Source organism: Scleropages formosus, chromosome 2 (assembly GCF_900964775.1).
Source record: "Scleropages formosus chromosome 2, fSclFor1.1, whole genome shotgun sequence".
NCBI classification, from domain to species: domain Eukaryota; kingdom Metazoa; phylum Chordata; class Actinopteri; order Osteoglossiformes; family Osteoglossidae; genus Scleropages; species Scleropages formosus.
The window spans coordinates 35,123,541-35,137,599 of record NC_041807.1 but is presented as its reverse complement, the minus strand read 5'-3'; the positions used below and the strand labels follow the sequence as shown (position 1 = coordinate 35,137,599).

The 14,059-nt window shown below is 46.8% G+C and overlaps 1 protein-coding gene across 3 annotated transcripts in view; it reads right to left on the bottom strand.

Moving 5' to 3' along the window:
- Positions 1-14,059, bottom strand: part of ephb2a (eph receptor B2a) — a 125,288-nt gene that overhangs the window by 13,977 nt on the left and 97,252 nt on the right. For 2 of the 3 annotated variants that reach the window (XM_018750634.2, XM_018750636.2), the window contains exons 5-9: positions 12,569-12,904; positions 2,824-2,948; positions 2,457-2,619; positions 854-962; positions 682-749 (exon numbers count right to left, since the gene is read on the bottom strand). In XM_018750634.2, coding sequence (XP_018606150.1) covers positions 682-749; positions 854-962; positions 2,457-2,619; positions 2,824-2,948; positions 12,569-12,904 — 801 coding nt within the window. The remainder of the gene's footprint in view (positions 1-681; positions 750-853; positions 963-2,456; positions 2,620-2,823; positions 2,949-12,568; positions 12,905-14,059) is intronic. The other variant, XM_018750635.2, reaches the window with a different exon arrangement.

Here is a 14,059-nt window from a genome sequence, read left to right as displayed (position 1 = left end):
GGCCCATGCTGGCAGGGGTCATGTCCCCCATGCGATCAGTGCTCAGCCATGCTACACAGTGACGGCATGAAGACAAGGGAGAACACAGCTTCTCCTTGCAGATACGATGAGTAACAGGGCACAGGGACTGAACTTAGGGTGAGCAAACTTGGATGAAATTCAAGAATAAATTTAGAAAAAATATATTTGGAGGCCCACAGAACCTGACTATGTATTGGAAACAGTGAATAAAAACTGAAGCTGTGAGCCATAACCAACACAGACGGAGCGAGCAGCCACTGGTACTCAGGTTTATTTTTCTCCAAATTCCTTGGTCTGGGACTTTTTTTGTTTTCCCCTCCTCAGTTGCCTTATATAATTAACCTTCACTGTTAATTTTGTCTGTGCATTTAATCGCTTTTTCTTAACTGTAAGCACCATCTCTCTTTGAAAGGAGAACCACATGAACATCCATTCGTCTCTCTGTTTTCAATAACTGCTTGTCCTGATCAACGTGACGGTCATCTGGAGCCTGTCCCAGAAGCATTGGGCACAAGGCCGAGGGAAAGTACACCCTGGTCAGAATGCTAGTCCATCGAAGAGTAGCCTCTCGCAGACACAGTCACTCACCCATTCCCACACAAAGGGCAATGTAGTGGCCAATAAAAACAAAACAAGAAAACACACAACCAACAAACTCACTGTGGCCGCTGGTGTAGTGCTGCAGTTTGTCAGTGTACTCGGACTCAGTCCTATCGGATCCCCGCCTCCTAACAGAAACACAGTGGTAACAGGTCTGGGTGGCAGAAGGAGTGATCCTTCCATTTTCTACCCCCTGAGGTGTGACAATCGTCTGGGAGGCAGACACACTCACCGACTGCAGACGATGATGATGACTACAATGGCGATAAGGAAGACGAGCCCAGTGGCTGCAGAGCCGATAATGAGGGGCAGCTTCTCCTGCAGGCTGGTCTGGTACTCCGCTGTGAGCCAAGGGAGAGTGGAGCGTCAGCGTGTCAGATCGTAGTAACATGGGTACAAGAGGAGGCCATGCGGGACACGCAAACACTACGTGAATATATGTTGGTGTGACTGTGTTTGAGGATGGCAGGAGGCGGTCGACTGATGACTGTCTCCAGGGGGAAGGCTGATATCCTTGACCTGTCGTCTTTGATTTCACCACATGCAGTGTAGTTCAACACCATAACACAAGCAGTAGACTGTTTACACCACACTCTTCTGATGCACTCTAGACCTGGAGGCGATTGGACTAGTCTGAAGACCAGGGATGGCTGAAACCACACACACACACACACACACACACACACACACACACACACACACACACACACACACACACGTTTAGGCACTCAACAGCTTTAGTGCTCTTGTGTTCCGGTGAGATATTTGGGCACCACCACGCCCTGAAGAGGCCTTCAAACCAAGACGAGGCCTATTATATTCATGATAATGCACAAATATACGACCTTGCTAGCCAACTGGCTATAATAGCTGAATGTTAATGACGATGATTCCACTTATCGTGATCCCTGGCTGACAGAGTGATTCACCATCTGTCTCTTTTCCCCCTGTGCATTATTGTACAGCACTTACCATAGACTGTTTGATTCAAAGAGTGCCCTATAAAGATACGCAGTTGGCAAATTTACCACATTAGGAAAACTGACTGGAGGAGACGGATTTATATACATCAGCTCCCTGTGTTACGAACACTTGAGTTACAACTTCAAATATAAACATTTTCCTGTTTTTTTTTTTAAATTTATTTTACATGGCATCTTTTTCACCCATCTATTTAATAGAATTCTGTTAAAGTGGTCCAATTTTCAATACTGTGCAGCTGGCTGGCAGTTAAACACCAAAACAGTATAGCAGTGTGACACTGGACTGATTCAACTCACTTCCAGTGTTTACAGCTTGCTTCTGGTTGCAAGAGTTGGTGATCAGATCAGGAACAAAGATGAGGAACGTTGCATATGGGTTAAATCATTCAATACGTGGGACTGAATAGGACTTTGTGAAGAAAAAATGTTTTAATTTTCAGACATTTTAAATGTTTTAATATGGTTTGAAGCTCATAAAATATTTAAATAAAAAGTCTACCATGGTATTTTTTTTATTTCAAGAGTTCTAAAGCACCTAACCAGCACAAAAATGAATGCATGTCTGTATTACATAGTGTTTTGACTGTGACAATGTTAAAAGCAACTTTGGATTAATGAGCAAATTAAGTGACGCAGAATTCCAAACCCAGTTATGTACTCAGGAGGAGGAGTACATGAAACATAAACAACGTGTGAACTGTAAAAAATAAAACTTTTCTGAATCGGAATCTGCTTTAAGTGATCATTTAGGTCACCGCTTGCGACTTGAGGACTGGAGTGAAATGCTGCAGTTTGATAGTACTCATTAGAAAGGAGGGCTTGAGGACATCCGGTTGATTGGTAGATCTGCACCTTCCGTCATGGTGCGGAAGTACATCTTGCCGCTGTAGCGCCCAAACCCAGCCACGGTTCTGGCTCGAACTTGAAAGACGTAGATGGTTCCAGGCTTGAGCCCGCGGACAACTGCCGTGGTAGTCTGACTCTTCACTGTGGATGAGTTGTACTCGCTCTGGTCCTTCAGGAGTGAAATGGAAAGAGGGGCAGAGTGACATCCATATTGGGCTGACTGAGTTCATCAACGGACCTTCGTGGCAGTCAAAAATCTTAGATGAGCTCACACACTGAGCGCATGAATAAAGCGCTTCTCTGGAATTTGGACTGAACTCAGTTTGGAGTTAATGGACAGACAGGCGGATGCCGGTGAGGCGTTTATGCTCACCTTCTCATAGTACTGGAGCTCGTAGTCCAGGATAACCCCATTGGGCTGGGATGGTTGGGACCAGGACAGAGTGATGCTGTCCACAGTCTGGCTGACCTGGTGCATGATGGAGACTGCCGATGGCACTGGAGTGAAAGAGGGAGCCAGAGAGTGAGAGAGAGAGAGAGAGAGGAATATGGGAACAGAGCAACTCTGTGACACTGATGAGTCCCGACAGTAGCGCCTAGATAAAAATACCAAAAAAGAACAAAATCATTTCCATTTTGAGCACCTCTGCCATGCTGTATTTAGACCTGTAAACAAGAGTGGCATAGATACCTCCCGATTGCACTTTCATATTAACAGACAAGGTGAGAGAGATACATCTGGCTAATGCTCAGGTTGGAAAATCCGGAGGTGAGAGGCTTGGCGAGTCACAACGCGACAGAGAGTGGCGTGTGCGCACACACACGCACCCAAACACTCACACACGCAGGCCGAGACGGCAGGAGACGCAGCAGACAGAAGGCGTGGATGAAACGTGGGACGCCGATGTACAAAGCAGTCTCTGCCGGGGCTTTCCAGGCATCTGAAGGATTTATTAGCAAGAGTCACACCGCAGTCGAGCGCTGTGGCCTGTTTTTCTGCTCCAGTCCTGTAATTTGACATTTTTCGGCCTGATGGGAACCTATGAAATTTTCCCCCGCTGAAACACTTCTGCTCCCCACTGATTTTTACAGTATGATGCATTAATGCCAATAAAAGCTCCCAGGCATATCGGTGCTTAGTGTTTCCTGCATTCAAACGCCTGGGCGGAAACACGCAGGGCATCTAACGTATTAAAGGGAGGAACCTCGTGCCGCAACACGGATCCTCAATTTTGCTGGAGGCGGCTGCTCACGTTGCCCATGAGGCTGCGTTTCGCGGTGAAGGTGTTACATGAAGCGAGGCTGATTAAAATGCCCTTGTACAGCATGGTGCGGATGAGGACATACCGGCTGCAGGGGGCACGGCCTTGTCCTGGCTACGTGGGCCGGCAGCTGGGCTGGAGGGGATCATTAACCAACATTTAGGCAAAACTTACCAAAAGTCTCTTATGTCTGAAATGCACTTGCATGATAAAACTGAATCCCATCATATTATTTTCATTAAAATGCAAGCCATATACATTTCTGGAGGAAATTGCTGAACACTGGAAAAATTGAATTCGATCTCAATATGTGTATAACTGGGATTTTTTTAGGGTATAATATTGTGCCGGGTTTACTATACTGTTGTCCTTGTTAGTATTTTCTCATATTTAGATTTTCTTCAAATGACACAGATGCACACATACTGTTCAATGTGCATTTTCATACCTATTAGTGCCTGTTCTTTGTATGCAGTATACTTATTTTGTGCCGGTTCAAAAGCTGAGAAGTGTAATAATAATCTGCTGCAGTAACAACAGATAGAGGCGATAATCTGTAAAGCTCGTCTTTAAAGAAATGGTCAAGTGTCTGCAATTCATAAATATTAATTTTCTCTGCAATCTGAAATGTTTTAGCATTTGTTGTAACATTAAGACACTTTTAAAGGATGTTTGTGAATGTAAGGGACTCTGAGAAGACAAGTGTGTGTCAAGTGGCTGCTCTGTGGACCCTCCTGAGGCGTCAAGCAAAGGAGAAGACAAAATGGACACGGGGGCCCGCGGACTCAGAATTATTTTCTGTTAGACTAGGACGAAGACGGAGAAAAAGCTGTCCTCCCTTCAAGAACTTTCTCGACACAATGGCGGCAGCCAGATTTGAGCTTGAAAGCGACGGTTTCCTGCGAGACGCAGGCGCAAACGCGCGGATAAGAAAGCAAAATGAGCTGTTGGTGGTGACGGAAACGTCGGGAAGGCGCGCGCGGGACATAATGAGGCGCAGACCGCGCGCGGCTCTCAAAACGACCATTGCCGCCAACAGATGAACGCGCGAGACGGCGAATTGCACGTGACCTCGGTGTCACCAAGTTCCCTGCTTTAATGGCCATCAGCTTAATAATATATTACCTTCTTCCTCGAAATAATGGCATGGTAAGAGGGGGAATGTATGAGGGGGGGCCGTACGGAGCAGGAACAGACGCTAACTCGTAAATCTGGATACACCGCACTTTAAAACCGGCTCCGAAAAAAGCGAGGACCTCGTGGCGGTGTGACGTTGCAGCTACATCCCCCCCCCCTTCTGGAACAGTATGTGTCTCCGCGCGTCGCGTGTTTAGGACGCGACGGTGCGCAAAAGCCCAGGTCTTGAATGGAGAAATGCACATCTGCGCGGGCGTCCCGCGGCAGGACGGAAGGGATAAAATCCCCTGCAACAAATTACAGAGACGCGCAGGAATGGCAAATTGTACCGCGTGCGCGCCGATTCCACGTTTCGCGCTAACAAGAAGAGCCAAACCCTCATTTCTTCCTTCACGTACAGTTAGAAAACACACACACACACACTTTCGGAACCGCTTGTCCCGAGGAACCGGAGCCTACCCGGCAACACAGGGCGTAAGGCTGGAGGGGGGAGGGGACACACCCAGGACGGGACGCCAGTCCGCCGCAAGGCATCCCAAGCGGGACTCGAATCCCAAACCCACAGGAGAGCAGGACCCGGTCCAACCCACTGCGCCACCGCACCCCCCCAAACAACAAAACAAATAAATAAAAAAAAAAACTAATCATGCAATCATTACATTTCTAGTTGTGCTATGTGGGGCATGCAGCAGGTGGCATAATGGCTAGTGCTGTCAAATTTTTTTCAAAGGATCTACCAATTTATCTAAGCACCTCCGCAAAAATATTACAGTTGGTGGTGGGGTTCAAACCCATGACTTTTGGATCCTAAGGCAGTAGCACTAACCACTACACTGCTGGCTGTCCCTTGACAATCAAATGAATACCTTATAATAATACATATGAAGTATTAATTTGCTTTAGTACCACTTTTTGCAAACTCTGGTGCTGACAGAACATAGTTACACTTTATGGTGACACACACACACACACATTTTCAGAACTGCTTGTCCTATACGGGGTCGCGGGGAACCGGAGCCAAACCCGGCAACTCAGGGCGTAAGGCCGGAGGAGGAGGGGACACACCCAGGACGGGACACCAGTCCGACCCAAGGCGACCCAAGCAGGACTCGAACCCCAGACCCACTGGAGAGCAGGACCCCGGTCCAACCCCTTTATGGTGACATAAAACACAAAATACTGTCGAAACTGGCGCCCCAGTATTTGTGGTGAGGAGGTCCAAAGTGTCCAAACCAAGCCAGCAGGTGGCGCAGTGGTTAGCGCCATCACCTGGTGCCCCAAACAACATGGGTTTGAATCCCACTTCTTGCTGCAATACCCTTGTTCAAGGTACTAATGCAATAAAAATGGCCCAACTACATAAACCGGTAAATCATTCAAAGTTGCTTTGGAGAAACAAATGAGTGTAAATATATAGCTCCCAGAAATATCAATGGTCAACAGCCAGGGTGGAATTAGGAGTAGCGCCCCCCCCCTCCAAGTGGGTTGCACCCCCCAATGAGACCCGCAGCCTGTCGAGTGAAGAGAAGCAGGCGGCTCACAGCATGAATACTGCAGGAGGAGTGTGTCTGTGTCCACCCCTCCGCAGTTAGCGTGGTATCGCGCTTCAAGGGCGAGACATAAGAACTGGTTATTGTCTATGACTAAAGTGGAAGGGGGGGAAAAAATGGAAATGACATGATTTATTCACTTGAAGCACAGGCGGACATAGCTTTCCTACAGTAGGTCGTAATCACTGACCCAACCTGAAACAGAACAAGTCCTTGGAGGTTCCTCCACGAGGAGGGACAACTCTCCAGGGCCCGCTCTGTCATTACAAAACTACCCACCAATCACGGCCGCTGTGGAAAATTTTGCCACTGGAACCCGGGACTTCATTGGCTCAATAATTAATCGGTCCTTTAAAATTCATGACTGCATAACTGCGGAATTTCAAACTACGTTCAAACTACTTCTGGCGAAATGAAACACGACAGGCATATTATTAAATTATTTCCTTTACTTGCTCAGCAGACGCGCTCTCTCCCTCCTGCCTACATTACGGAACCTATAATTTTGAACATTTATACAGCTAAATATTTACTAAATGCATTTGTGTTCAGTAGAAGCGCATTCCATTCCAAGACTTGCGACGTGCGTCCCAATGGACGGCAAGAAGAGGAAAATCCAATACTATGGTAAAAGAACCAATTTCAAATTGATTGAACACCGTAATACTGATAGAACTATAGAAATATGGCATAGGATGGAAATAAAATTATGCCACTGCATCACTGATGAAAAGTCCTCCTTGCCAGTATTATTACACCTCCTCACAGGCACCCCCCACCGCTTTATCCTTCTTCTCCTTCCGCCGACTGGTACGGAGGGGCCCGTACATTATTCATAGAGGGCACCTCCTCTGGCGGGCTGCAGGAGGTCCGTCAAGGAGCTCACACACACCGACACGCCGACCTGCGCAGCGCGGCAGCTCGACGGTTGGGACACGTTCATCTGTACGAGGGAGGAGTCGGGGAGGGGGAACATGAGGACCTGGCGAGGAGCGCTATCATTATCAGACGACTCTGGAATTCCACAACGCTCCGAAACGCTTTATCCTGCTTCTTGGCGCAGCTCGCGCAGGGGGTCACCCGGTGTGTCGGAAACACTACTGCACGTAACTGGTCTTGTCATTAGAATCATTATTTCTCGGACAACTTTCTTGAAGGACACTGACAATGTTAGATTTACATGCTAAGCAGCTTTACACTGTTTTTCCCATTTATAGAGCAGGGTAATTTTTACCGCATCATGAACCTTGGTCGAGGGTACTACAGCAGGAGACGGGATTTGAACCCAGGTCCTTAGGCTGTAAGGCTATGGCTTTAATTGCTGTACTTCGAGTTTCTCCTGTGGTACAGCAACACTGAAATACCACCAGCCATTAATATGCATTTATTTCGGAGATTATTTTAGTTACTACAAATGATACTTTTATTAATATTTTATTTACTTTAAAAAATTGTAAACAGATACAAGAGCTACGTACTCAGCCAATTCCCATCGGAAAAAAGGTCAGGATCTCATTAAGAGCAATAAGGCCTTGGAAACTGAAGAAATCACACACACACACACACACATTTTCTGAACCGCTTGTCCCACACCGGGTTGCAGAGAACCGGAGCCTACCCGGCAACACAGGGCGGAAGGCCGGAGGGGGAGGGGACACACCCAGGACGGGACGCCAGTCCATCGCAAGGCACCCCAAGCGGGACTCGAACCCTAGACCCACCGGAGAGCAGGACCCGGTCAAACCCACTGCGCCACCACGCCCCCCCAACTGAAGAAATCATCTTCAAAAAAATAAGTTAATAATTTTAAAACACAGAAATTCCATAAAAATCGCCGTTCAGTACTAGCTGCTCAGGTAGGACTTGAGCTTGCAGCTTCTTGTGTCCCTACCGGCGGTGCCCTACAGAACTGTACTACCTCCTTGTACCTCACACACCGTACCAAAATACTGATGGTGAAATGTATGTTTGTCTGTTTTTTGCACATGGTATGAATGTTGAGCAGTTCCGTGAACACTAATTGGCGGTCGTTTACCACAGTGTGTCTCCACCCAAGTGAGACTCGCAGCAGCGACCCAACGCCGCCGGTACAAGGTCTCTGTTAGGAAGGCTGCTGAAATGGAGTGATCTTTCCCCGCTCGTCATGATGGAAACAAGCGAGGAGATGCATAATGAGGCGTGAAGAGGAGCAGTGCCGTGGCCTGGGAGGTCCCCCCCTTCCTCAGGTGCCCCGATCGCCTGCATCGCCCCCGCCGACTCCCCTCCCCCACCCCTCCGCGACATCTTCATCGCCCCGCCGTACCCGGATAATTGCTTGAATTCTTTTCCGACGCAGCTTTGCCTTTGCGAATAAAAGGCTTTTCAAAACTGTTTTCATTTATTTATGCTTATTTTGACGCATGTTTTATTTATTTTCGAGCAACGGAGCGCGGAAAGACAGGAAGGGCTCGAAACGAACGTGCTTCCACTGTCGAGACGGAAGTAGCAGTTCCCCGTTTATTTGTTACTTTCACGGGGCGTGCGCAGACGACAACATGGTTGCACACACTCTCGCACGCATCTTCACACACACACACACACACACACACACACACACACACACACATACGCACACAAAAGGGGTCCCTGCTAATTTCAAGTGACAAGATGTTTATATAACCTCTAGGCCCTCAGAACCAGACTTAATTACGATCCACTCTGCTGACCCCAAAGTCGGCTCTTTGCCCCCCCCCCAGTCTCGGGGGCCAAGGACGGTCTCCGGGGGCCGTTGCGAACCGGAGTCCGGCCCTTTCACGGCTCCCTCTGACGTTCGTTCCGGACCTATAATACAGGCTGACAGGTTGGGCAGCCGAGGCTGCGGAGAACCCCGCGCCTCCCGTGGTGGGTGGGGGTCCGACGAGCCGTGCCGGAGCTGCAGGGGCAGAGGGATGTGTGGGGGCTGGGGGGGCAGGACCTCATTAGAACGCTTTATTAGACTCCATGGCCTTTGTTACCTAGCGCGCTGAATGGGAGACGGGGGGACCTCGACTGACAAAGTGGGGGGTGGGGGAAGCCTGCGTTTTGTGAATGGGCTCCCTCATTTGCGAGAGGAAAAAGTGCCCTTAAAATACTATGTTTGGATAGTGTCAGCCCATACAAGGCCACTAAAACCAAGCTCTGGTCAAAGTCACAGTGCAGTAAAACTGCATTGTAAAACAAACCACAACTATTACACGCATGAACAAAAATATCCTCAGCGGCTGGTGAGTCTCCTTCACACCGTTTCACACCGACTTTGTTTTTAAGAGTCGTAAAGACGTTTCTTTTAACATTTTAAATCACAAAAAGCAAACAAAGCAGAAATATCTTTGTTTTTTTATATAGTTCAGAAGAACGTCTTGTAAATTTAACGGCCCCCATATCTACTAAGAAACATCTATTTAAAGGGTCTTACTAAATACATTGTGAAAAGAGGCATCTAAAATGAAAAAGGAGTAGATTGCACTTTACTGGTGTGGTTGGATGCTAAGAGATGGCGAGTTTTCCCGCTCTCGGCGGCCTCTCTGGGCCCTTGGGCTGCCTGTCTGAAAAGCGTTGTATGTAATTCAAATGAAACCACGAGGTTTAAAAAAAAAACTTGAGCACAAAACTTGAGCGCAAACTGGCCCCAGGAAGACTTCAAAGGTCCGGAGCACCGGAATCAAGTGGTGCTGAAAAACAAAATAGCCCGAGCAGGATTTCCACACACTCTTGTGTGTCTGTGTGTGTGTGTGTGAGTGTGAGAGAGAGAGAGAGAGAGAGAGAGAGAGAGAGAGAGAGAGAGAGAGAGAGAGAGAGAGAGAGAGAGACTATTCTTGTTTGTGTGACCACTTCCCAGCGTGTTAAACGTGTTCCAGAAAAAAAAGCTGGAAACAAAATGGGTTTTCACAGAAGCCAGAACTAATAAGAGGACATGAGGCTACACAGAGCTGGAGCGTAAGAGGAGGGCGAAGCGGGCAGTGTGAAACGAGAGCGAACGGAATTGGACACGGGATAAAGAAAAAGGGTTGAAGCTAAGGGGTGGGTGTTGGGGAGGGGGGGTCAGACATAGTAAATAGAGTCTGCCCAGAGAAGGACAAAGCGGTAATGACTGGAACACTCCTTGCCTGCTTCTCTCGAGGAGACCGACCCAGTGGAGAAGACCATGGAGGTGTCAGCTGTTTCATTTCATTTGACCCTGAAGCTCCCAACACCCAGACACCACAAGTGGTGGCTCCCAAAATATTGGTTTACAAACTGGACCAGCATGCACAAGCAATGTTCAGATGTTACAGGGAATTCTATCGCACTAATATGAGAACAAATTCTCTCATTCATTATTAATAACTGGCAAATAACAACACTTTCACAGGGTTGCGGTGGTCCAGAGCCTATGCTGGACACAGAGAGTGTGAGGGAGGGAACACCCTGGATGGGAGGTCAGACCATCGCAGGGCAATCATACACAATGGGCAACTCATCAGCTGGAAATTACTATTATTTCAAAATATTATTAGAGATCTTGTTGAGAAAGTCTATTCCACATTCACAGTTTTCTTGTTGCTAATCTTGAGTCATCAAGAACGACACCGAAAGACTTACTGGCCAGCAGCTATAAAACATCCACACAGAAAACCAGTCAAAAATTCGAGTACACCCGGAAATTAGCATTTATTGGTTGGAGATCGGGGGCGCGGTGGTGCAGTGGGTTGGACCGCAGTCCTGCTCTCCGGTGGGTCTGGGGTTCGAGTCCCACTTGGGGTGCCTTGTGATGGACTGGTGTCCTGTCCTGGGTGTGTCCCCTCCCCCTACAGCCTTACGCCCTGTGTTGCCGGGTTAGGCTCCGGTTCCCTGCGACCCTGTATAGGACAAGCGGTTCTGAAAGTGTGTGTGTGGTTGGAGACCAGTCATTCTGGACCAATCATGTGTCCCATCATTCTGAGTTGTCCTTCACTTTCAATTGTTCTTGCAAAACTTTGAGGTGTTCTTCATGTGGGCATTTTGCTGAAGAATGAAGGACTGCCCAACTAGCTTTAACCCTGATGAAACAGCGTGCCTTTAGAAGTATGCTAGTATGATAGCCATGCTTGTTGAGATTGCCGTGGAGTTGGAGAAGATCCCCAGCCAATAAAAAGCAGCCCCGCATCATGATGCTGCCACCTCCATACTGGACAGTGGGAACCACACAGTCACAACTCATGTCCTCACGCACTCTATGTCTTACAAATAGTAGTTGGGCGTAAATATTTCCCATTTTGACTCATCAGTCTACAAGCCCAGCTTCCACTCCAAAACTTTTTCTCTGTTTATTGGTCCAGGCTAGTCTGATTTGAAATATATGTAAACTTTGGTTTGTACTGTAGAATATGCAATTTATTAACTGTTGAAAATGGTCCACAGCCTAAGTACAAATAATTAGAATGCAGTAGGAGAATATTCTGTGTATGTTCTTTAAGGACTTCGGTCTAGAGGAGGGCTTGAACTTGCTGCTGGATGAGGCTGTTGAGCCCCCAACTTAGAAGTTTTGGACAAAAGACATGGTGGATTGGTGAAGAGGGGCCCTGACCAGCATATGGCAAGACCATGGAGGATTGTGGGAGTTAAAATCCTATGTCATAGATAATTCCTGAATGTAGGGGCCGGTCTAATACCCAGAACTTCTGTGAAACTTTATTTCAAATTATTATGAGTCTTGTTTACAACCTGCCTTCAAACGTTCCTCGGCTTGAAGTACGGTCACTGTAAATTCTTGTGTTTATTACATCTGAAGGACTGTCAGCTGAAAGCGATCAAGCTGCATGTTTCCCTCCGAATATAAGACGAGCATGCCTTTGAGCATCTGAGATGATTCCTGAAATTGTTCATTATACTAATAATTTTTGTCAGCAATCTCTACAAAGTGAAACTGTTACTCTGGTTCCATATTGGGTGAATTTAGACTTCATTGTGGTATTTCTGTTTCCCATAACCAGTAAAGTGTTTGTCTCTGATGTGGAGAAAGCCACAATCCATGGGCACCATTCACCCTAAAGAGAAGAAGCACCTTATAATAGTGGTTTGATGGACACGACAGGGACAGCAAGAACACGTTACTGGCTGGATAGCTTATTCTGCCTTCGTTAGCCCCAAACTCTCGCTGCTGAATAAAAAAAAAATCCATGACCCCACTCACCGGCCTGGTTGGTGGTGATGTTCACAGAGGCAAACTGCGGCGAGTAGGGGCTCTGGTCAGACACGCCGTTGACGGCCTGGACCTCAAAGGTGTAGCGTGTGTGCGCGAGCAGGTCGCTGACGTGCACACGTGGTTCCCTGAGGCCCAGCTGGCGGGGCGTGAACTGCACGTTGTCGCCGCAGCGCGTGCAGCCGCCACGTCCTGCCCCGCAGCTCTTGCAGATGACATTGTAGACGACGTCGTCACGGCCGCCCGACTCCTTCGGCGGGTTCCACTCCAAGGTCAGGGAGGTCTCGTTCACGCTGGAGATGACGTTGCGTGGGGCAGAGGGGATAGCTGCAGAAAGAGAAGAGGACTTCTCAAGACTCATCCTTTCGGTCAGTCTGCACCACTGTAAACCTTATCGAAAATTATGGTCTTGCTACGTCAAAGATATGCCAATAATTCCTCGTTTCAGGGGCTCTAATTCAAATCTTGGCGAAATTATTATGACTCTAATTATACAAATTGGTGCTAAAAGAGGAATTTGTGAATATTGGATATATCATACTGAGCAAGGGTCAATAAGAATTATTCACAGAAATAGCCTGGAGAGTGTCCACCTCCCAGTGTGGACATACCTGAGAATCTGAGTTGTGAGAGATCTTCACAGAAGCCAGAAGTGGGATGTGTGTGTTACATGCAATCCAAGCAATGATAATGTAATAATTCAGCCAGGCCAGACAGCCTGCGATGGAAATGCTGGCGACAGAAGGAGGGTCCAAGGAGTGTGACAGCCTTTTAATGCAGAATCGTCCCTTCTTCATGTATGGAAAGCACCGTTTCCATGGTTATGTAAAATAAAATATCCACGCAGTTTTTTTTTTTTTTTTTCTCAAGTGTGGCACATTTCCTTTCCCTAGTTTACCCACCTTCCCATGTTCCAATGGGACAGATTTTTATTTCGCACTTTTTTCTAAAAAGAATAAAAGGCAAGAATTTATAACACAACCCTACATTCTTTCTTTTTCTCAGCATTCTGGACCAGGTCCTTGCATAAGAAAAGTTAGTTAACGCTTTTTTGTAGATATAATTTTTTAAGGTTAATTAATTTGTCACTACATTTTCTTGTCTATTGTCTAAAGTCTGTTTGTAGCAGAGCAAAAATTATCTGTATTTATGTTCCCAGTGGACAACTGACGGTAGAGGAATGTGGAGCTGCAAAATTCAAATGTCCACCACAGTGTTCGCAATTTGTGTCTGGTGTTCTCAGTATTAGCAATCAATAACAAGATTTAGATTGTTACATGTTCATGGGATAAAACAGTTCCTCAATAAATAAATCTGCACAGAACTGGATTTTTGAAGGTGATGTGTTTCTGTATTTATTTTAAATTAGTTTTAATTTCAATGTATATCAAAGTTAATAAAAATGGCAGAAGTTTTACAAAATTTTTCATTTTTTATAGTTATATCCAAAATTTTTTATAGACCCTTAAGAGATACATAGAG